General features: G+C 42.3%; 1 protein-coding gene across 4 annotated transcripts in view; it reads left to right on the top strand.

Annotated features, from left to right (window-relative positions):
• The window catches only part of SPATA16 (spermatogenesis associated 16), a 253,112-nt gene that overhangs the window by 204,849 nt on the left and 25,362 nt on the right, over positions 1-22,901 (top strand). For all 4 annotated transcript variants that reach the window (XM_089507589.1, XM_089507596.1, XM_089507602.1 and 1 more), the window contains 2 exons: positions 752-916; positions 10,924-11,007. In XM_089507589.1, the coding sequence (XP_089363715.1) occupies positions 752-916; positions 10,924-11,007 (249 nt within the window). The remainder of the gene's footprint in view (positions 1-751; positions 917-10,923; positions 11,008-22,901) is intronic.

Consider the following 22,901-nt stretch of genomic DNA (forward strand, 5'->3'; position numbering starts at 1 on the left):
CATCCCCAGCTCCCTAAGTCGTTCCTCATAGGGCATGGTTTCCAGACCCTTCACCATTTTTGTCGCCCTCCTTTGGACACGCTCCAGTTTCTCAATGTCCTTTCTGAATTGTGGCGCCCAGAACTGGACACAATATTCTAGGTGGGGCCTGACCAAAGCAGAATACAGTGGCACTATTACTTCTCTTGATCTAGACACTATACTTCTATTGATGCAGCCTAAAATAGCATTGGCCTTTTTAGCTGCCGCAAGTAATAGAAGAAATTTCTTTTAAAATATAACTTTTCTAACTGTGTCTTAACCAGAGTTTAGGGTTTAGATAACTGTTGTTAATGGAAATAAAAAGTGAAAGCTAGAATTCTAGTCTTGCCAAGATGTAGGCTGCATCTACACTGCAGAATTAATGCAGTTTGACTCCTATGCCATTCTGGGATTGGTAGTTTTTTGATATATTTAGCATTCTCTGTCAGAGAGCTCTGGTGCTGCAACAAACTGTAAATCCCAGGATTCCATAGGATGGAGCCCTGACAGATAAAGTGGTGTAAAATTGCATCAGTCCTGCAGTGTTAAAGCAGCCTTATTTATGTTACATTAAATGTGTTAATGTGATGTTGAAATGAGATGCAAATGTGATGGTAGATAGGCAAATACGTGATGATAAGATACAGCACTGTATAAACTTTCCAGAAAAATTATTGGACCTTATCCCATAGCTCTCATCTAACCCATCTGTTTTTTATTATGAGCTCAGGAGACCTTCTGTGCATGTTCAGGCATGATAGAGAAGCTGCAGCATGCCAGCCTCCTTGGACGCTTGCAGCGTGTCAAGGAGCAGTCCCAAGTGATCAATCAAGCCATGGCTGAGCTTGCCACCATTCCCTACCTCCAGGATATCAGCCAGCAGGATGCTGAATTGGTAAGCATTCTCTGTTTTGATTCTTGTTTTGTTTGTTTTTCTTTAATGGTCAAGGAGGGAAGCCCTACAGAATATTATTGTTACTTTTCCCAGGCTTATTTTCTTTTAAGTATTGAAGCTTTGAAAACATAAACACAACATTTTGGCAAAATAAATGGCTGCCATGGATGCAGAAGTGTCCAAATGCATGAATATAGTTAAAGTGAACACCCCTCAAAAGTCTACCATTGAGCTGAGTCTTTTGTTAAATGTATAATGAAATCATGTCTATTATAAACCACACTGTTAGCACACCATAACATAAAGGTCATAGTACAGAGAGAGGAAAAAAGAGGAAGGAAAATAAATCTGAAATCAAAGGAGATTTGTTCATTCATAGTTGGAACTAGCAAATGAGAATTAGGCAACATTCACCAAATGAATGAATTTCGTGAGGCCCATCTACACAAGATCCAGTGTGGTATAGTGGTTTGAGTGTTGGATTGGACTCTGGGAAACCAGTGTTCAAATCCCTACGTGGCCATGAAAACCCATTAGGTGACTTTAGGCAAGTCTCTGGAGCTTATTGCTCAGTATTTTAAACTGGCTCCAGCCTCCTGGGCTAGAGCTGAGTCACAAGATGGAGGTAGGGATTATCGCACACTAAATAGCCACTGAACCACCAGCCATCATCAGCCTGGGTCCCAGCTGGGTCCAAGCCGCTCTACACCAGCGCTTTCCGACTTCTAAAAAGTGCTGGTGGAGCATGGCTGAGACCCAGGCTGATAGCGGCCAATGGTTCAGTGGCGATTTAGTATGTGATAATCCCCACCTCCATCCTGCGTCCCAGCTTCAGCCCAGGAGGCTGGAGCCGGTATAAAATGCTGAGTAATAAATTGGTTGGTCAGCAACTCAGTTCAAAACTAGAAAACCAATTAGGACTGTCCCACGATACATTTCAAGCAGAGGCAAGGCCAAGAATACATTGAAAACAGAGGGCAAGGAATTTTATCCATTCCAAGGGGTTTTATTGGGAGAATTCCTGGAACAATCCAACAGGTTAGATAATTTGGTAGTGTGATTGATCCCCACTTCTACCCTGATATCAACTGAGCATACCCCTCCCTATTACATCGATTACCAGTTTCTCCAAGCAGGGAAAAACATGCAGTTCTGTGCCTGGAAGGAAGCCCCTTCCTAACCCTCTCACCAGTAGAGACCGGTGGCACCTATGTTATTGGAGCAGTGACTCTGCTCTGCTTTTCAGTGCCTTGGACAGTGACTTTAAAATTCAGACAGATTCACAGATTCAGAGCAGATTCACAGAAGCATTGTCCCTCATCATCCTATTAGGTGCCAAGGTGCACTTGAAGGGTTCCCTGCTTTTGTCTGCAATTACTGGATTGTGGTAACAAAGACATTTCCCCCATCCCACTTCCTTTCCTAACTAGAAGAATGACCACAGAGAGGATAGAATTCTGTCATCTCAGATCAATGACTGGAGGTAACAGCATGATTTCTTCACATGGCCTTTGTCTTCTCAGTTCAGAAAACAATGGGATAACTTCCTCCATTCCACTGGTTAGCACATCACAGTTGGAGACAGGACTTTGGGGAGAATGAGCTATCCTCAGGCTCATGGGTTCAGGGTTCTCCCCACTTGCTTGCTGTGTTATCTCCCCACCACAACCAGACATATGTTGTTCTGACATGTATAACATGGCTTAATAAGCGGAGATAAGAATAAATGTTGCATATTTACAATACACTTCATCTTGATACTTCCCTTCCTTTCTTCTCTTCTCACCATGCTACAATAAGCCAGGAAAACCTTCAGTTGACCAAAGTTTCCTCTGGTGGGCATTCCCTGGGATGTCTGAACTAGCCACAGTGACACATACCTTACCCACAAGTCAGTTGGATTACTGTAATACTCAGTCTATGTGGGGCTGCCTTTGAAGAGAGTTCAAAAATTCCAACTAGTTCAAAGAACTCCAGTCAGATTGTTACCTGGGGCTGCCTACTAGGAGCACACAACTCCCTACTAGGAACACACAACTCTTTTTCCAGGCACACTTCAAAGTACTGATCATGACCTATAAAGTCCTATGTGGTTCGGGTCCAGCATCTGAAAGATTGTATCTTCCTATATGAGCCTGGTCAAGTTCTTTCAGGGGAAGCACTTCTCTTAGTCCCATCATCTTCACAAGGGACACAGGAGTGAGCCTTCTACATAGCTCCTCCCAAATTTTGGAACTCCCTTCCATGGGAGTTTTGACTAGATTCTCTTTTGCTGTCTTTTCAGCAACATGGGAGAACTTTTTCATTCCGGTGAGCCTTTGAGAGTTGACTGTGTTACAAGAGTACATTTTATAGTGCTAGACTGCTTTTTTTTCATTGTTTGAAGTATAGTGTGTCTAGATCAAGGGAAGTAATAGAGCCGCTCTATTCTGCTTTGGTCAGGCCCCACCTGCAATACTGTATCCAGTTCTGGGCACCGCAATTCAAAAAGGACATTGAGAAATTGGAGCGTGTCCAAAGGAGGGCGACTAAAATGGTGAAGGGTCTTGTACCATGCCCTATGACGAACGACTTAGGGAGCTGGGGATGTTTAGTCTGGCAAACAGAAGGTTAAGAGGTTATATGATAGCCCTGTTTAAATACTTGAAGGGATGTCATATTGAGGATGGATGGAGCAAGCTTGTTTTCTGCTGCTCCAGAGAACAGGACTCGGAAGAATGGATGCAAGCTCCAGGAAAAGAGATTCCACCTCAACATTAGGAGGAACTTCCTGACAGTAAGAGCTGTTTGACATTGGAACACCTCCTCGGAGAGTGGTGGAGTCTCCCTCTTTGGAGGTCTTTAAACAGAGGCTGGATGGCCATCTGTCGGGGGTGGTTTGATTGAGAGTTCCTGCATGGCAGGGGGGTTGGACTGAATGGCCCTTGTGGTCTCTTCCAACTGTATGATTCTATGATTCTAGTTCTAATTTTGTTGTTAGATTAATAATGTTTTAACCATAGCTTCATGTATATTTTTTACCAATATGTGATTTTACTGTAATTTTATTCCTTTTGTAAGCCACCTTGATTCATAGAATCATAGAGTTGGAAGAGACCACAAGGGCTATCCAATCCAACCCCCTGTCATGCAGGACTCACAATCAAAGCACCCTTGACAGATGGTCATTCAGCCTCTATTTAAAGACCTCCAAAGAAGGAGACTCCACCACACTGTGAGGAAGTGTGTTCAACTGTCCAACAGCTCTCACTGTCAGGAAGTTCCTCCTTATGTTGAGGTGGAATGTCTTTTTCCGTAGCTTGCATCCATTGTTCCAGGTCCTATTCTCTGGAGCAGCAGAAAACAAGATTGCTCGATCCTCAATATGACGTCACTTCAACCAGATTCCTAGTTGGAATAAACAAAGGGATGGATGGAGGCTGCTGCCACATTTCAGAAATAAATCAGTTTGGTACCACATTAACTTCCATGGTTCAACACAATGGAATCCTGGGGTTTGCAGTTTGGTGGGGTACCATTGCTCTCTGAAAGGGAAGGGTAAACATCTCACAAAATTACAGATCCTATAATTCCATAGCACTGGGCCATGGCAGTTAAAGTGATGTCAAACTGCTTTATTTCTGCAGTGTAGAAACACCCAGAGTTAATGTGTTTGGCCAGGATCCCATTGGATATGGGAAAGGTCCCATCAGAAGATCCAAGAAGAGACCATTTCCCTTCTGATGTATGATCCACAAAAACATTATCCTCTCCCTCTTCTCCCCTTCCTTGCTGCCTAAAAGTGTACAAAGTTTCCTAGAAGACACTAAGACACACTGGATGTGCACCAGGTTGGGGAATGGCGTCTTCCTGGATTTGCCTTCTGTCAGTAGAACGAAACCACTGTATCCTGGCATTTGAATACAGTACTACCACTCAGTGCTTATTTTTCAAAAGGATATGTGGGGTCTGTTTCATTACTGATCTGTGGATGTTTAATTTGAGACCTTACCTGAAATTAGGAGTAATGGCTTCTACACCAGTGTAGGGCAGCGAATCCAACCATTTTAGTCCAATAATTATAGGAGCTGTCCAGGATCCAGCGCCTGAGGTGGGGCATAAAATTCAGCAGCCTAGATAGGTCTCTACAAGTCTGAGTTAGAAATCAGAGCACATTCCCTGTTCCAGTGACATGGGACCCACTGTCATCCCACTACTTATTGGATTTCAGCTCCCAAGAGGCCAGAGGCTAGGGACTGTACGAGCTGGAGAGCATCAAGACCCATATTTCAGAGCTGCTATTCTTTAGATTTCTCTTAGCTCTGTGGAATCTCTTTGCAACAGCTCACTGAATATTTACCATAAGCGTAAATCCTCACACAAGGGGCCTTCAAACATGCAGATGGTTTTGTAAGGCCAGTTACCCCAAAGAAAAGCATGCATGTTTCTTACTATGACCCCAGGAGCCTCAAAGGAATCTGAAATTCAAAAGTTCCCTGAAGGTTTCCAGTAAAACTACCGGTCATCATCCCTGCACAACATGCCATCCAGTGCTCTGCTTGAAACGGATATTATAGGCCACTTTTAAATGTGCATGCATTTAAATTAATTACCGTATGCAAATGAGCAGTGGCTGGTGCTTTTCCTCTGGGATGAGGTGGCAGCCCAAGTCATACATCACAACTTAAACTCATGCTGTGAAAACATTACTTAAAAACTAGCTCTCCCTGCTGCAAATTTCACCTTCAGGAAAACATGGTGACCTTCCCAAGGATAGAATAACAGCAAACCTCTAGAGTGTTTTGCCTTGTTTCCAATCTTTCTTTATCAACTGCAGCAGCTTCAGGAGCCCATTCTGAATATTCAGTGATGAATAAGCTCATCTTTCTTTGGGCAACTAAATGTGATGTAGGGAGACATCCATGTTCAGTATCCCTTCCAGTTTGGATGTTTTAAAAACTGGTACAAATACTTTTTTTTGTATCCACAGATTCAGCTATCCATGACTTTAAAATATTTAAAAATATATAAATTCCAAAAAGCAAACCTTGATCATGCCATTTTATATAAATGACACCATTTTAAAATGCCACTGTATTTAATGAGACTTGAGCATCCATAGATTTTGGTATCCACTGGTGAGGGTCAGGGGTCCTGGAACCAAACCCCAGAGGGCTTACTGTATCTACCACAAATGGAGAAGTGAATGAAACTGAGACCCCATTCCCACTGGCGGCTTTGCTCCTGAAGGAACTGGGCAGATTTGGAGGCCCCCCTCCCGAATCTCTCCGTTAGCAAGTGCCCACTACAATTCAGGGGCATTTTAACCCGAATGCCTTCTACAAGAAATCAGGTTTAACATGAAGGTGCCTGCTATCAATCAAGCGATCATCTTAGGTGACGTGTGCAGCACTCATTGGGGCATCAGAAGTGTGCTTCCCCCTCCTTTTTTTTAAAGAGCCAGGCACAAAATGCACCAAAATGAGCACATTTTGTCGAATTTAAAAAACCCTTTTGTGTGTATGTTGTGGGCATTTGGGTCAGTGCAGGTTATGATCTGCCCTTGGCCCCATTTTCAACCCCAAAATGCAAGCTAATGCATCCTCTATCCCCATTCCTTGCCACCCCAGAATGCCTCTTACACATGTAATAATAATAATAATAATAATAATAATAATAATAAATTCCTCACCTCGGAAATGCCAGAAAAGGATGCGATTGCCATGCATTCTTTTTTGCTTTCAAAAGCAATTCAGGGCTACCCCTGAATTCCTTAGAGACAGTAGCACAAGCATGTATCAGTTTGCCAATTTGCTAAATTGACAAGAGCAACTTTGTAACATTCAAACTGTATCATTTATTCGCAAAGGAAAAAAAAGTCTTGCCCTTTGCAACATTTCCCCTTTGCTGGAAGCAAGCAAATGAAAGGGAACAAGCAACTAGCCACGTTCTATCCATCTATATATCTGCCTCAAGCAAAAAAACATGCGCATATTTTGTCAAAAATAATTTTTAAAAATAGAAAAAGGGGGGGAAGGTGCCTGATGGGAGCTCCGTTCGTGCCCTGCCTTTGACCTGAACTGAACTGACCCCTTTCCTCCTGCTTACATTCTCTTCAGAGGAGCTTTGCCATTACCTTCCACTGAGGCTGAGAGAGAGTGACCTGTCAGTTCCAACTGACCCATGGAATCAATTGGGAATAAAAGGGAAATGCAGCACAGACATTCTGACTGTAGCATCCTCATATAACACTAATAATAATAATAATAATAATAATAATAATCCAGGAGCAAGAGGAAATGAAAATAGCACAAGCAAGCACACAGACATGTCACTCAAAAAATCATGTGCATAAATTGTCAAAAATAAAAGAGGCTGCTACTGCTGCAGCCTGATTTCCCTACATCCCCTGGCTTAGCCCCACAGCCCAATTTCCCTTGGCAATCCTCCTCCTTCCTTCCAATCCTCCCCTCCTCTGAGCTGCCCTGGCTCCTTCATCCTCCTCCTCCTGCTCCATTATAGAATGCCCTCCATGACTCCCTTCTTCCCATGGCTCCTTCATCCTCCTCCTCCTCCTCCATCACTTTCTCCACTCCCCCCCCCCGCCCTCCCTCTGACAGCCCTTTGCAGCCCCCATCAGTCACCCTGATTTCCCCCTTTAGCCTTTGCCTCCAGATTCCCCTTTTTCCTTCAGCTCTATCCTCCTCCTCTTCCTCCTCCTCCCCCTCCCCTCCGACGAGGGGAGGGAATGTTCTGACCTCTGCCCGCCCTCTGACCTTAATCCCTCCCTGAATTTGCCCCGATCATGATCGAGGGCAAGTTCATGTTTCGCGGAACCTGGGTGTTTTCAGAAAAGACGGATTTTAGCCCGAATCTCGATAGCCCGCCCTAAGGGGCATTTCCTTATGCAAGCCTCGACATGGATTGTGACAGAATCGGGCCCAATATGAACTTCACGTGGAAGAATCGATTTCAAAACCAGATTAAAAGGTAGTATGAATGGCCCCTGAGAGGGTCTGCAGGACTGAGAAAGGTATAAGTCCACCCTTTCTTTTGTACCAATTCCCCCCATTTAAAGTTCTGCCTTTTGGGAGGAAGAATTACATGTTCCCATACACAAAATTTGAAAAGGTTACTTTTTTAGATTACTAGAATCCCAGTGTCATGTTGACAGTGAAATTCTGGGAGCTGTAGTCCAAAAAGCAACTTTGACAAGGTGTGCCATAGTAAGTGCATTTTTCCCTGCAGAGGAAACAATTGCTTGGTGGGTGAGTGGGTGGAATTTTAATTAGAAAAAAAAATACAGTAAAGGGAATTAAGGCGGGTTACAGACCGCCCGTTTGGGGCGGCCTGCACCCACCCCTTTCCCTGCTGTATCGGGGCCTCAGCTGCCAGACCGGCAGCCTCCGAGGCCCCGATCCGCCTCTTTCCACGCCGCTTTCCCGCGGCCTGGAAAGGGGTGTCCTAGGGGCTTCAAGACCCAAGGACACCCCGCAGCAGCAGGGAGGAGGAGAAAGGGGCCACTTGGCTACGCCAGCGATGCAAACTGAAGGCTACGCGTAAAGAGCACTCTAAGTGCCCTTGCACAGCGCAAGGACGTCACATCCGCACCGCCTCGTTTTGAGGCGGTGCGGTTGTGACGTAATGGCGGCGGCCGTGTGGAACGGCCGCCGCCATTTTGTGCATGCTCCGCCCGTGCTAGAGTTGGGAGCGTCCGGAAAGGACGCTCCTTTCTAACCCTAGCACGCGCAGAGCGTGCACTTTTAGGCCCGTCTGTAAAAAAACCTTCCTAGTGCCACTTTCTGATTCACAAACACGATGATGATGATGATGATGATGATGATGATGATGATGATGATGACGACGACGACAATTACTTTTTGTTTAATATTGAAAGATATCTGGGGCTCTCAAATCACATTCAGTCAACCTCTTCAAACCAGGGATGGATAAAGTGTGAGCCAGGAGCTTCATGCTGCCCACCCCCCACAAAATTTCTTATGAGGCTCCCAAAGATCTTCTACCCACCCTTCTCAAAAGTTAACTTCTGTTTTGCTTCCTGTTATTTAAAAAAGAGCTTGCCTGTACCTAAAATAGCCTGAGTAACAGCAACATAGAGAAATTGCCTCCCACACTTGATATGGGGCTATGGGGAACATTGATGATGCAGTAGTAGTAATAACTGTTGTTCTGGAGTACATGATGTATGTGAGAGTGGGACTTTCAGATTGCATGGGTATCCAAGATGCGCACCCACTAGCCTCGGTTATTGCCCACTCTAGCTTTAAACATATTGAATGGATCCAATCAAATTGGATTCTTCTCTGGGATGTATATATTATAATCCTCGAGCTCAACATACTTTCCAGATAGGATGGACTATGGCTCCCCTCATTCCCATGTCCTCCAGTTGTCCCAGTATGTCAGGAATGGTCCCAATTACTGCTCTGTTTCCCACTTTTTAACTGCTTTTAAAACAACACCATTTCGCTTTCCTCCTCCCACTTCCCCCCTTTGTCCTCATCTTACTCCAATTGCTGCAAACAGTTGGAAGTGCAACAGTAGGAGGGGAAAGGAAAGGAGGAGGTAGAACCTTGCCCTCAGGCTCAGGCAAAAGCAAACAGATGCAGCAGCTCCTAGGTTCTGTGTTCTTCTTCATTACTACTGTTTGCCGTCTCTGATGTTGCTTGGCCACAAGTGTCCTGATTTTTATCTGTGAAAAGCTAGACAGCATGTCCCACCCCTTGACTTCTGGTTTACCTCCTGTTTTTAGAAAAGGCCTCCCATGGCAGCAACATGATAAAATTACCTCCTTTACTCTCTATGGGGATACAGAGTTTTTTTTAAAAAACTCCATTGTGGATTGCATGATGTCTGTACACATGGAGCTCCAAGGTCCCAAAGGGATCCATTATGCCCCCTTGCCAACCCTGGTTGTTTCCTGCCCTAGTTTTAAATATATTGAAGGGATCCAAGCAAACAACATAATTCGTCAGGATGGGAGGTCTCTTCCAACTCTGTGATTCTATGTATACAGTAATCATCCAGTTCAACATGCTTTTCAGATATGTGGGACAATTTCTCCCATCATTCCCAATCAGTATGGTCTTCTCCCATTTCCCTTAGGTTGTTCTAGCTAGGGCTGGGTGTATACTTATGTACCTCTTTCTAGGTTCTGTGGGGCAAATATAATTGAATATTGCAGATAAAAAATAGATGCAAATGCAATATAGAAATTACACAATAAAGAATTTACCTATTTCGTTCCATCCTAAACACATAACTGGAAATACTACTACCTAAGCCTACTCCTTAGTTCTGGCAACTATATCTCTTTTCTACCTCTTTTCCACCTCCAGCAATCCCTCTTTCTGAACTCAGCTAATAAGTACAACCCCTTCTTTAGGGTTTCCTCACTAACTGGGCCAAATCAATAATTTATAGAGATTACACTTAGGATTGTTTAACTATTTTTATGAATCACCTAGCATGCCCCTGAGCTGAAAGGTATATTGTGATTTATTGGTTCATTTTTGTATAGGCAAAATCCAGTCTGTTACACACTGGATTCCTTATTAACTTCAGCACAATACATTTAACCCTTCTTTTGGTTCTTATACTGAAATTCATGAGACTTTAAAATGTGTTAAAATCTTCTTTGTTGGTGTTCTATATTTACAAACTGAAATAGTTTCAAACCTGCCTGTAATAAAGTAAATGCTTTTTATCTTTAAAGGCCCATATTCCAAAAGCACACATTTTCCTTACAACAGTTTCCTTACTGTTGGGCATTATTCATCCCACAGTAACACAAAGCAAATGTGGATGACACTGACTGACTGACTGACACACACACACACACACACACACCAAAAAAAGTCCAAACAGTTGTGGTGCACATTGTGTGAAAGATGAGCAATAAAATCATCAGCGTACAAATGATTTTTTAATTAGGTTTTAATCTGTGTATTTAGAGAAGTTATTTCTGTGTGAATTCCATTCTGATAATTTTTATCTTGGTGTCACAGCTGCAGTCACTAATGGCAGATGCCATGGACACCCTCGAAGGAAGGAAAGGCGATAAAGAACGTGTCTGGAATAAAATAGAAAAGGTAAAAAAATTAGTAGAAAAAGAAGTTGTTGCTGAAGACGCAACAGTTAACGTTTGCTTAGAAGTAAAGGTCTGCCCCAGGGTCACACCTATTACGGAGTGTCTGCAAAAGTTTGTCACATTACATCAGGATCTTTTGCATTGGAAAATTCATGACCAAACCACTCATCTTGTAAAGGGTTTTAAGATGAATTGTGATAAGGACAGTCCCAGAAAATATATAATTCTACAGAAATCAAGCAGTTTTGCATGGAGCAGCAAGGAACTCTGATGACAGCTGCAGTCAGAAAAGTATAGCTCCCGCCCTCCAGCTTCACACAGCACAGCTGAAAGAAATAAGTCAGTAGTTATTTCCTGTTTACCATGTCATCCAAACCCTAAACTGTGGTTAATATTTACCATGGTAGTGAAAATCAGACATTTCTGATTCTCTTTCACTTTAACCACAGTTTTCCATACCATCTGAACTATAAACTGTGGCTAATTTTTTACAATAGTTAATGAAAATAAGCTAATTTCATGAACAAATGTGAAAACATGCCAGCTTCCTAAGCTAAGTTTGAAGTTGGTTGTTTTCATTAATCATAGTTATGACTGGCTACAGAATTTCAGGGTTCAAAAGACTTGGCAAATAGCTACTTGTTGTCTTGGGTGTGTGTAATCTGTTTTGTTGTGAAACCTGTTGTGTAAGCTATTGTACTCCTCCCTCATGCATCAGGTTCATAGTCCATAGGTGCTCTTACATCCATCATGGTCAATACAGAGTCAGAGACTTGAAACACCTTTTATAATTGTAGCCTGATATGTCTACTAGAATCCTGCCAGGAGAAAAATGCTCTTGCAAATGTTGTTCTTGCCCTAGTAACCTCTCATTTGGATTATTACAATGTATTCTATGGGATACTTTTCAAAATTATTTGGAAGCTTTGTCATTCTAAAAGAAATGTACTAGCACTGGGGTCAGGTCTGCATAGGCCAGAATGCTTTGGGAGCAGCCCGGAGTATTCTGGACCCAGGGCTGCCCCAATGTCCCTCTGTTACCTTGGGCTCTCTGTTGCAATGCCAGTTGGTTATTCACATGTACATCCTGCTGTGATGGCCAGCACCACCCCTGCTGGTACAAGTCACTCACTCTAAGGTCAGATTCCATGGCTGGGCACCTCATTCTGATCTCAGAGTTAGGGGTTCACACTAATGGCGGTGGTGCTGTGCAGTACAGTGGGACACATTGTAAACAGCCACCCAACAGCATCACAACAAAGGGCTCTGAATCTCCAGGAAGAACCAGAGCAAGATGTTTTTTTTTTTTTTAAAAAAAAGGTATTATACCTTGGGTTCATGGAGCCAGTGTGGCATAGTGGTTTGAGTGTTGGATTATGACTCTGAAGACCAGGGTTCGACTCCCAGCTTGGCCATGAAACTTGATCTTGAGCAAGTCACAAACTCTCAGTCTCAGGGGAAGGCAATGGCAAATATCCTCTCAACACATCTTGTCAAGAAAAACCCATGATAGGTTCCTCTTAGGGTCGCCATAAGTCAGAAACAACTTGAAGGCAAACAACAACAACAAAACAACAGTGCCTTGGATTCAGTCCTGAACTGTCCATATATCATTTGGACAGTTCACACTAGAACTAGGTTTTGGGCCCTGCACTATCCAAACTGGTCACTGTGGGAATGGGGGGAGGATGTTTTGTTTGGCCCGTGTGGGCAACCACTGGAGGATAAGGTTACATTTTGCCAGTACATTTTGCCATCTGCACTAGCTGTGGTTCCATTTCCAGGCCAATCTGAAGTCTTGCTTTCAACTTTTAAAGCCCTAATGGTTTAGGGCCAGCTTATCTGAAGAAACATTACCTCTCATGTCTAACTATCTACATTCTCAGGCCTTCTCCTTCAGGTGCCTTACTCCAAATGAGGTAAGGTTCAGAAACTTCTGTTAGTCTCTTACATTGAGCTATAAGAGAAGGGGCCTTTTTACTGGTAGCACTCCCATCTGTGAAATGTCTTTCCCCGTCGAGAGCCTTGCCAATGTTATGGTCTTTTCAGAGCCAGGGAAGAATTTTTAATTCCTCTAGACTTTTAATGAAGTATTTTAGTGCTTTTAGATCAAAGCGTTCTTCAGCTTTGCTACTGGTACCAGTTTCATTTTATATGCTGTACTGTTTTTATTTTTGCTGCTAATTTTATCTTGGTTTTATTATGCACTGCCTCTAATTACAGTTTATGGTTTGTGCTTTATTTTTAATGTTTTGTAAACTGTCCAAAGAACTTTGATTAGTGGGTGGTTTAAAGTGCAATCAGTCAATTAGTTTGGAGTTAATAGAAGCAAAGCTTTTGAATGTCTCCTCTGTGCCTGCAATAGAGGAGGAGCACACGAGCCCTTAGGGAGCTCATTCTCATAATGGTAAAGTGTGGTTGAGCATTTACATACAAAACCATTCTTTGTTGTGACACAAAACAATAACCACTAGTTGTGATATATTGTGGTATGAATATTACCACACATTGTGATATGAATATTCTGGCTTCACTAGCAGCATAAGTGAAATAAGCAAGTCAAAATGATGGTAACTTGTTGAATGTCCTCAAAGAGGATGTGTGTTTTTATTCCAGCCCTTACTGTATTTCAGCAAGTGATATTTTTATATAGACAAAAGGTAGATATTTAAAAAATACAGGAGGTGGGGGTATATGGCTCATGTTGCATATTCTTTGGAAAATATGTTTTTAACTAATATTGGCTGGTATCCTGTTTTAGTGACTTGAGTGCTTGTAATTACCTATTCAGACAAGGCACAGACTGTGTACAAAAACCTCCCACCACCCAGGAGCTGTCAAGCCTCAGAATGGCTCCTGGTGCTCATTCTTACAAGAAGGAAAGGGAGAGCATGGCAGATGATTCAATATCTGGCTGATCTAGGCTTCTCAGGGAAGGAAAAAGTTGATGAACTCCATTTTAGGCTGCACCTTCATTTCTTCCATCACCTAGACCAAAGTGAGACCTGTTGTTTGTTTGTGGTCTAAATCTCCTCCTTCTTTCTTTTTCCCCCCACCAGTAAGCAACAGCTGAATGTGGCCTAAATATCCTAAAGGCAACAGATACCAGGTGCTCTATATTTCAGAGTAATGGAAGTGATGAAGGGTTAGCCCTGGTTAAAACTTATATGGGATACTGCCAACAAATAGCAGGTGCTTTGGGTTATATTTCAGAGTAATGATCTGGCCAAATCATATCTGAGTATTCCTTTCCTAAGGAAACCATATGAAATTCACAGGGTCACCATAAGTTGACAGGAGACTTGCAGGTACATACACACAAGTGTCAGCTGCCAGGTAATAGGAAGGCAGTAGGAAATAGCTTCTCCCAGGTTGTGGAACTCCCTTCCCCTGGAAGTCTGGTTGGCCCCTTCCCTGCTCTATGTCTGTCAGCAAGTGAAAGTGTTTCTATTCAGGCAAGCCTTTAATATTTAATTTATATAGCAGTAGTCTTTCCTTATGTTGAACATAAATAATGACCACATTATTTATGTTCAACATTGTGTAATGAGAACCTACACAAATTCAAATTACACAACGAAGAAATAGAAATAGTAAAAGAATTCTCATACCTGGGATCAAACATTGATAGAAATGGAGACTGTTGCCAGGAAATCAAAAGAAGATTAATAATATGTTTTATTTATTTTTATTTTATTTTTTATTTTAAGATTAAGAATGGGAAGGACAGCTATGAAAGAACTAGAGAAGATCCTAAAATGCAAGGATATATAACTGAGCACAAAAGTTAGAATCATACAAGGCATTGTATTCTCCCTAGAAGCCAAGATGACAAAACTCAGGTTGTCATACTTTGGACACATCATGAGAAGGCATGAATCATTGGGGGGGGGGGGGAACAGTAATACTAGGAAAGGTAGAGAGAAGTAGAGAGGAAGGCCACATGCAAGTTGGATGGACTTTATTCAAGAGATCATGAGTATGAGTTTGCAGGAGTTGAGCAGAGCATTGGAAGACAGAGGGTCTTGGAGATGTCTCATCAGCAGGATTGCCATGGGTTGAGATTGACTCGAGGGCAGTTAACAACAACAAAAGCAGTAGTTCATGTACAAAGTTTTATGCTGTGCTGTACTAACTTTTATTAGTAGGTTTTAAATGTATTTTGAACTGGTTTTAACAAATTTTTAAAAATACTACTGATATTTTATTATTTTTTAACTTTTGTAAAATAAGATTTTAACTACTTATTTTAAAATACTGAAAGCCACCTTGGGTCCTACCCCTGGAGAAATAAATAAATTCAATAAATAAATAAATAAATAAACAAACAAGAAAGTTAAGGAACTGCACACATGGCGCTATGTGCAAATACAGCATATTGACCAACCAGCTTCAAAATGGAGTTGAAGACCATCCTGTTTTGAGAAGCATTCCCAGGCATTGCACAATTGTCACTTGCTATTTGATGTTCTTTTTGTTGCCTGTTTTATTGAACCATTTCCTGTATTGCTATGCATTTTATATGTATTATCCTATTATTTCTTAGATTGTATGCCATGGGCAGGTTTACTCTTTTATATTTATTGTTTTTATGTAAAGTGCTGTGCAAATCTACAGCACTATATAAATAATAATAATAATAATAATAATAATAATAATCTCACTAACACCTTTCACAACTGGTTGCAGGACTTGGACAATGGGGGGGACTATAGTATTAGATACCACACTTGTGCTAACTCTAAAAATGTACAACTAGTGGTACAAGAATTTCACCATGCAGGGAGCAGTGTAGTGTAGTAGTTTGAGCAGTGGACTATGACTCTGGAGACCAGGGTTCAAATCTCCACTCAGCCATGGAAATGCACAGGGTGACCTTAGGCATCTCACTCTCTCTCATCCTTAGAAAGAGACAAAGGAAACCCTTCCTCTCAACAAATGTTGCCAAGAAAACCCCATGTTAGGCTCACTTTAGGGTCCCCATAAGTTGCGAACAACTTGAAGGCACATAACTACAACAACAAACTGGTGCAGAAGCCCTAGTACGAATGAGTGGGTGCAGGCCTGTTATCATCAAAGATGAGTGTCCATGCAGTCATGCTGGCTGAAGATTTCTTGGAGTAGTTCCTCCCATCAAAAAAATAATGTTGCCAAGCTCTGAATCCTTTGTATGCATCAGACCCACATTAGCACCAAAGCATCATTAGATATTAAACCTAACATTCCTTTGTTCAGCCAAGTAAGACCAAGGTGTCTCAAGCTAATTAAAATAAAGTACAGTTGGAGAAATATAAAAGGATTTGGCCATGTTTGGAATGGGTATTTGTCAGGAGACTTACATAAAGTATAATCCTTGGACTCCTTCTACAGCACACATATCTAAAAGAGATAAGAAAACAATCATGCCTTGTTTTGCTAACTGGTGGCTCATGATGCATGTACAGGATGCCTTCCTAGGCATATATTTGCTTGTTGTGATTTGTCCCTGGAGCACCCAGAAAAACAAACTGTCCTTTTTTCCTGTGTGTTTTAGCTCAAGGAATAAATAATGCAAACTCAAGCCATTTCCAAGCTCTTCTCTACTATTTGATCTTCCATTTGCTTACAAAGTCCACAGGAGAAGCCTTTTAGAAATAATAAATGCAATTTGCATTGTGTTATTAATGCAATCAGTGGCATCAGAATAAATACAAATTAACTAGATCAGGTTATCATCAACCATTTTCTCTTCACTGTTGAAGGCACAACCACTTCACGCTGCCACAGACAGACACTCTACTGACAACAACTGAGCTTTGATGCTTACAAGATCTGGTAGATTTTCCATCATTAAATTTCCATGCAGTATTAATGAATTCACTCTGAAATATAAAACTGAAATATGTTCTTATCCCTATCCATATTATAGAATCAGAGAGTTGGAAGAGGCCACAAGGGCCATTCAGTCCATTACCCTGCCATGCAGGGATAAACAAACAAAGCACTCCTGACAAATGGCCAGTCCTAGCTAGTCTTTCTAGCTAGAATGGCCGTATGCCTTATTTTTCAGTGGATAGTATTGTATTTGAAGGGCTATTTAGTTCAAATCTATTTACCCTGCAATATTTCACAAATGAAAATGGGTGGCAAAGCAACATAAAAGTGTGTTTAAGATGACAGAAGTTATTCATGAGGAAGAAAAGACAAGTTTAAAGATGCTGCAGCAGCTTGCTTTGGCCTGAGACTACTGGAAAGGGCAAGATCCCACACATCTTCTCCCTCCTCCTAAGTTAATTACATGCAAACTACATTTGCACTTTGGAATTCAGTTTGCAGCAATGGAATTAAGCTAAGGACAAGGGGGTAGAGAAAATGGGGCATTTTAAAAGCAGATGAGAAAGGATTCGTTGGATTAATTGAGACAGTTGGAAGATATTAATCTGATTTAAAAGGTGATGAACCACAAGAAGAAAGAGCAGCTTTTGTGGCCTTGAAGCTGCCCATCAAGAGTTTGCAGTTTGGACAGCAGACTCAACAACAGTTGAGCACAAAAGTCATCTGGTCACAGCGTTTCCCCACTAAGGTGGGATGTATTGTCTTTCTATTTTAATTATAGTTACTAAATATGGTAAGTACTGTAATACAGTAAGTTAAGGGGAAGGCACTTGACTTGACTTGACCTGAGGGAGGGAAACCATTGCCATAAGGGGAGGATGTGTAAAATGGAAATCTTGTTCGCCTGAGGAGGGAGGGAGGAAGGATACCTAGCATTAATTAATAAAAATTATAAATTTTCCCTTCATATTATGCCAAACAGCTACTGGGCAGCAACAGTGGTAAAGGGTGACACTGGAGTGAGATCTTTCAGTGACAATGGCAATAGCACCATAGCTAACACTTGTTAGTACTGCACAGAGGGAGGCATCAGTAAACCTCATTTTGAGGAACTTATAGCTTTGAGGAACTTTACCTTTCTAGTAAACCCTAGAATGAGAGAATCCAATGGAAAACAAGAGTTTGTCACAGGATGCAGTAGCACTGTGACTAATGATAAAACTGAGGTCAAGCTGAAAGGAAGTTCAGCTATTGATGTGCTCAGAGGTGAAAGGAAAATCCAAAGCAGAACAACACATATAATAAGAATATAGAATTTGAGAAGCATGACTTAGGGAAAGCTAGAAACAGTCAAAAAAGAAATGGAACGTATAAACATTGCAATATTGGTTACACTAAGGGATCTAAAATAAGTGATAGAGGTTTAGGGTAAAATTAGAAGATGCTAGAAAATTAGAAGCTTCTAGAAACAGAGAGAAGAAAAGTGATTTCTTCACAGTGCAGACAGAAGGAAGAATATTGTACATCACCCTGAACTACTTGGACATCAGGGTAGAATTAAATAAAATGATTAATGACTGAATTGCTTCCTGACAGGAGCAAGATGTTAACTGAGGCAGGTGTCATCTAGCTCATACTTTTGAGGTCAAACTATGTGTTGCATTAAACAATACAAGTTTGTCTTGAGTAACAAATCATTTGGAAGAGATGGGTGATTGTCATTGTGACTGCATGGGGAGAGATTTAACCCCTTTTTCTACGCACCAGTCACAACCTTAAATTCTGCATATGTTGCATATATAGCTTCTACTTTGTAAGAAAGAAGAGAGAGACTCTAAAATAACATCCATTTTGGCCTAAAGTCAGTACTATACAGATACTGTATACCTCAGTTAATGAAATAGATGTGTTTCTTGGAATTTCTTCTTTAACAGGAAATTTGGTATCAGAGACAGAAATAACATGGTAAGAATAGGGATATTTTCCTACACCTCAAATAGTTGAGCAGTTCAACATGTTTCAGCAATATTTTCATTCAAATGTAACAACACACACATGTAAACAATTAAGTCAGGTAAGCTTTGCCTTCTAGAGCAGTAGTTCTTAGCCTTCTCTTTACCAGGGCCCCCTTTGAAAGATCTTTTGATGCAGACCCTAAAGTGCATCAAATACTGCACTTAATATATCTCTTGACTTGAGATGGCTGGGGTTGCCTTGCATTCCTGTTGCTGTACAGTCACAGAAGAAAGAGGCAGGGAAGGCAGGATGGCAAGTGAGGAAAGAGACAGGGCACCATGTGCCCCCCTCTTCAAAGCATAGTAAGAGTGCCTGACAGAGGAGGGAGGGAGGGAGAAACTTTGCTCCCCACCACTTGCCTAGGCCACCTTCCCAGGCTCCTTACCTCCGCTACACCTGGTGCCTCCATGTGTGCCCTGGCTGTGGTCAGTCAGAGAAAGAGGCAGGAAGGACAGGTAAGCCTCCTGTGGACCCCTTGCTATCATGACCCTCCAGGGGTCTGCAGACCACAGGTTAAGAACTGTGGTCTAGACCCCACTTGAAGGCTTCTCCCAAAAGGCATCCAGGGATAACTTTGTCTTCCACCAGCTTCCACTTTTATTTTGATGGCCAAAGCTACAGATCCATGCAGATTTATCTACTTTTTCTTTTTCTCTCTGTTTTGCTGTTCATGCATGGTCAGAAAAGATTCATGAGGCAGCTACTGTTTACCTTACCTGCTGTAGGCAGGCACACATGACTAGAGCAGGATCAGCTAGAGTAGAATTCTGTAGTTTCCCATTTCAAGCTTCATTATATGTTTATTCAGACATGCTAGTGCAGCTTTGCACCGAGACACTTACAGTTGTCCCTCCGTTTGTGCAGGCTTCGAATCCATGTCCCTCACTTACTCACCAGAGGCAAACAAAGGGACTTAAAATGGGGTGTGTGCCTGTGGGTACCTGCGTGGGCTCACCACCATTCCAGCCGATAGGGCTTGAATATCAGCGGATTTCCATTTTGCGGGGGGGGGGGGGGGCAGAACAGATCCCCTGAAAAAATGGAGGGGCAACTGTATTTCTCCAGGCCTGTTTCACCATTCCCCACGTGTCAATACTGCTACAAAGCTTACATCTTGACAAAGTGTGAGGTGGCAAAGGGGGAGTAGGGTGAGCATGATTTAAAAAAAAAAAAAAACAACAACAACTAAAAAGTAGCCTTGTTAACTGAGGTGCTTTACAGAGTGCCCAAAAAGGGCGCTTTGCCGGCACCCATGTGTATAGGGCGCCGCCATTTTTACACCCCCAGTACATACTAGGGGTGAGGCCTGATTGGATGCTGCGTCCTCAGCCAACCCCTAGTACGTACTGGGGGCGGAGCAAAGGCCCGTTATGCCTGCATAAGAACAGATCCTAAAAATGTGATAAATGGGTTTTGCACCAACATCTTAATTTGGAGAAACAAAAGATGGACAGCAGAAAAAGTGTTGTAGCATGGAATATTTCTACTGAGTACTAGCCAGCTGGGTGTGCCCTTTCCCAAGGTGGAACATTCCCAATTTTCCCTTTTTTTCCTTACCAGTTTTCCCTTTTTCCTTTCCCGATACTCATTTCTCACTGGGCTGATTGCTGTCCGTGCTGTTCCCCTTTTTCCTCTTAAATCTGGTGTCACGAAGCTCTCCAGGTGTTGTTGGATTGCCCCTCACCATCTCTTTCATTGGTAAGGGCTGCTAGGACTTACAGTTCAACAACATCTGGATGATTGGACTACACGATTCCTACATCTGGCCTATAGTTCTCTATGCCATTGAAAAATTTTGATTAATCTTAGCCAACTGCTGCAAACACCACCACCTCCACCATCCCAGGTATGGACCAGGTCATCTTAACTGCATAAAAGTCCCTAAATAAAGTTCACTGTTAGGATGTACTGGAAAGAGAACAACATATGCCCCACAGCCTAATTTTAAATGCCATCTGCAAGCCATGAGTTCAGATCTCTGCCAGGCACCATCTGCCCCTGTCCCAGTAGTCCATCAAGTGGAGGGGGGGGGGGAGAGGGAAATCAAAAATAGGGAAAGAAGGGAATGTAGCAGGATGAGTGTGGGGGGGAGGGAGGGGATGCCAGGAAAAGGGAGGGGATGGGGGAGGGAGGAACAGCCCACCCACCTTAAGGTCTGACCTTACCCACCACTGGCATGCAAACTTACTCCCAATGTAGCCATCAGAAAAAACCAGGGATCTCCAATATGTGAGTCACATTTGCCTTTCTGAAGTCTCTCCTCCTTCTAAACTAATAAGGAGAGGCTCATCCACTTTTGGATCTGAACCTACCCTCCACTGCATTGCAGACTTGCACCCAGTGTAGCCACAAGAGAAAAACAAGGACCTCTAGTCTGTGGGACACATTTGGCCCGTGGTAAGTCTAGGTCTCCCTAACACTCCAGAAACCACCCTTCTCCTCTCAATTACTGAGAAACATGAAAGGAATCCATTATCTCTCTGACTGTTGATTCCATTTTCTACCCTCAGTGGTCATTTCCAGCTTCACTCCCCTTCCTTCCCTGAATGGCAAAGGGAGAGGAGGAGAAAAATTCATTCTCTCAGAAAGCATATGTAAACACTAGCAAAGAGTCTGTTGCAAAGTCTCGTTCCCTGCCAAAGTGCTTAGTGGAAAAGCTCCATCCTTGCATATTGGCCAGGTACCAGAGAATGTCAGGGTTGGGTGGGGGTATCCCAAACTCTTTTTCCGGATGGTTGCTCACTGTTTGCAGAAAGGTTTAGACATAGCAGAGGGAAGAACAGTCAAGCATGTCATTCCTTCCTAACTGGGGTTCTTTTCAACCCTACATCATTTAATTTGGCTCAAATGTGCTTATGTTAATAGTTGGTCAAACGGATCCAACAGGCTGTGACATCACATTGCATGGATACACATCTCACTGCCACCTGTTCCAGAGAAAGAGAGAGAAATTCCCCACAATCACAGACTCAGATTTGCTCTTTTGTCTTTATTGCTACTGAATTAATTTACACATGCTGGAGAAAATAACCACAATTTAATCCTGCACAATTATTCTGTTAAATGAAGAGTGCTGATACTGTCATCCCTACTCATGAAGTTTGGCTGCTGTAGGAGAAGCAGCTGTTGTGCTTTAATGAAACCACCTTTCCCTCTGAAGCGGCAGAATAACGGCTGCAGTGCATGTTTTCCAAACAGTTCAAAAAGGCAGTGTGGCAACCAGGAAAATTTGTGTTAGGTACTGTGCACATCTTTTGAAAGCAATATGCATCCCTCCCTCAGCATGCAAAGCAAAACCATAAGAAAACAGAAGAGCCTGACAACATGTCCTGTGAAAATTTATTTTCCAAATGAGCTTGGGTGCATTTGACAGCTAGGCCTAGATATCAACAAGGTGTGTAACTGCAGAGTGGACAAGGACCAAATTTTGTCTCTGTGCCTGATATGGAGTCCAGGGATGCATTCAGGGTGTCATTGCATCATTTGGGGCTGCTTTTTTGTCTAATTATCAACTGATTTTTTTTTTAAAAAAAACTTTTTGTGGTTTGGCAGATTAGGGGCTCTGGTGAGAATAGAAGATACACAATTCCACATTTGCAGCTGGTTTGGGATCGTTTTGGTCAATGGGGGGGGGGGGGGAAGCACACTCAAATCAGCCTTGGGCCCTATACAGACAGGCCAAAATAAAGCTGCTTCGGGTCACTTTGGAGGTATGCTGTTTAAATGATGCTTGTGTCCTCAGAGTCTGGAAGCTGCACCAAAGCTGTGCTCCAGTCCTTAGGACTGTAGTGTGGCTTTGGCGTGGCTTCCGGCCTCTTAGGACACATGCATCATTTAAACAGCATACCTCCAAAGTTACCCGAAGCAGCTTTATTTTGGTCTGTCTGTATAGGGCCAAAGATTGGCAAGGTTTTTTAAAACTTGTTTATGCATTCAGGGGCTAGACTTTATGTTTTATATATTCATTCATTCATTCATTCATTCATTCAAATATTTATATCCCACCCTCTATACAGAGCTCTCAGGGCAATGTACAATATAAGCAATCTAATAAAATTTAAAACA

The sequence above is a fragment of the Sceloporus occidentalis genome, unplaced genomic scaffold, assembly GCF_023333645.1.
Source record: "Sceloporus occidentalis isolate IW3139 unplaced genomic scaffold, rSceOcc1.0.p SCAF_2, whole genome shotgun sequence".
Lineage (NCBI taxonomy): Eukaryota > Metazoa > Chordata > Lepidosauria > Squamata > Phrynosomatidae > Sceloporus > Sceloporus occidentalis.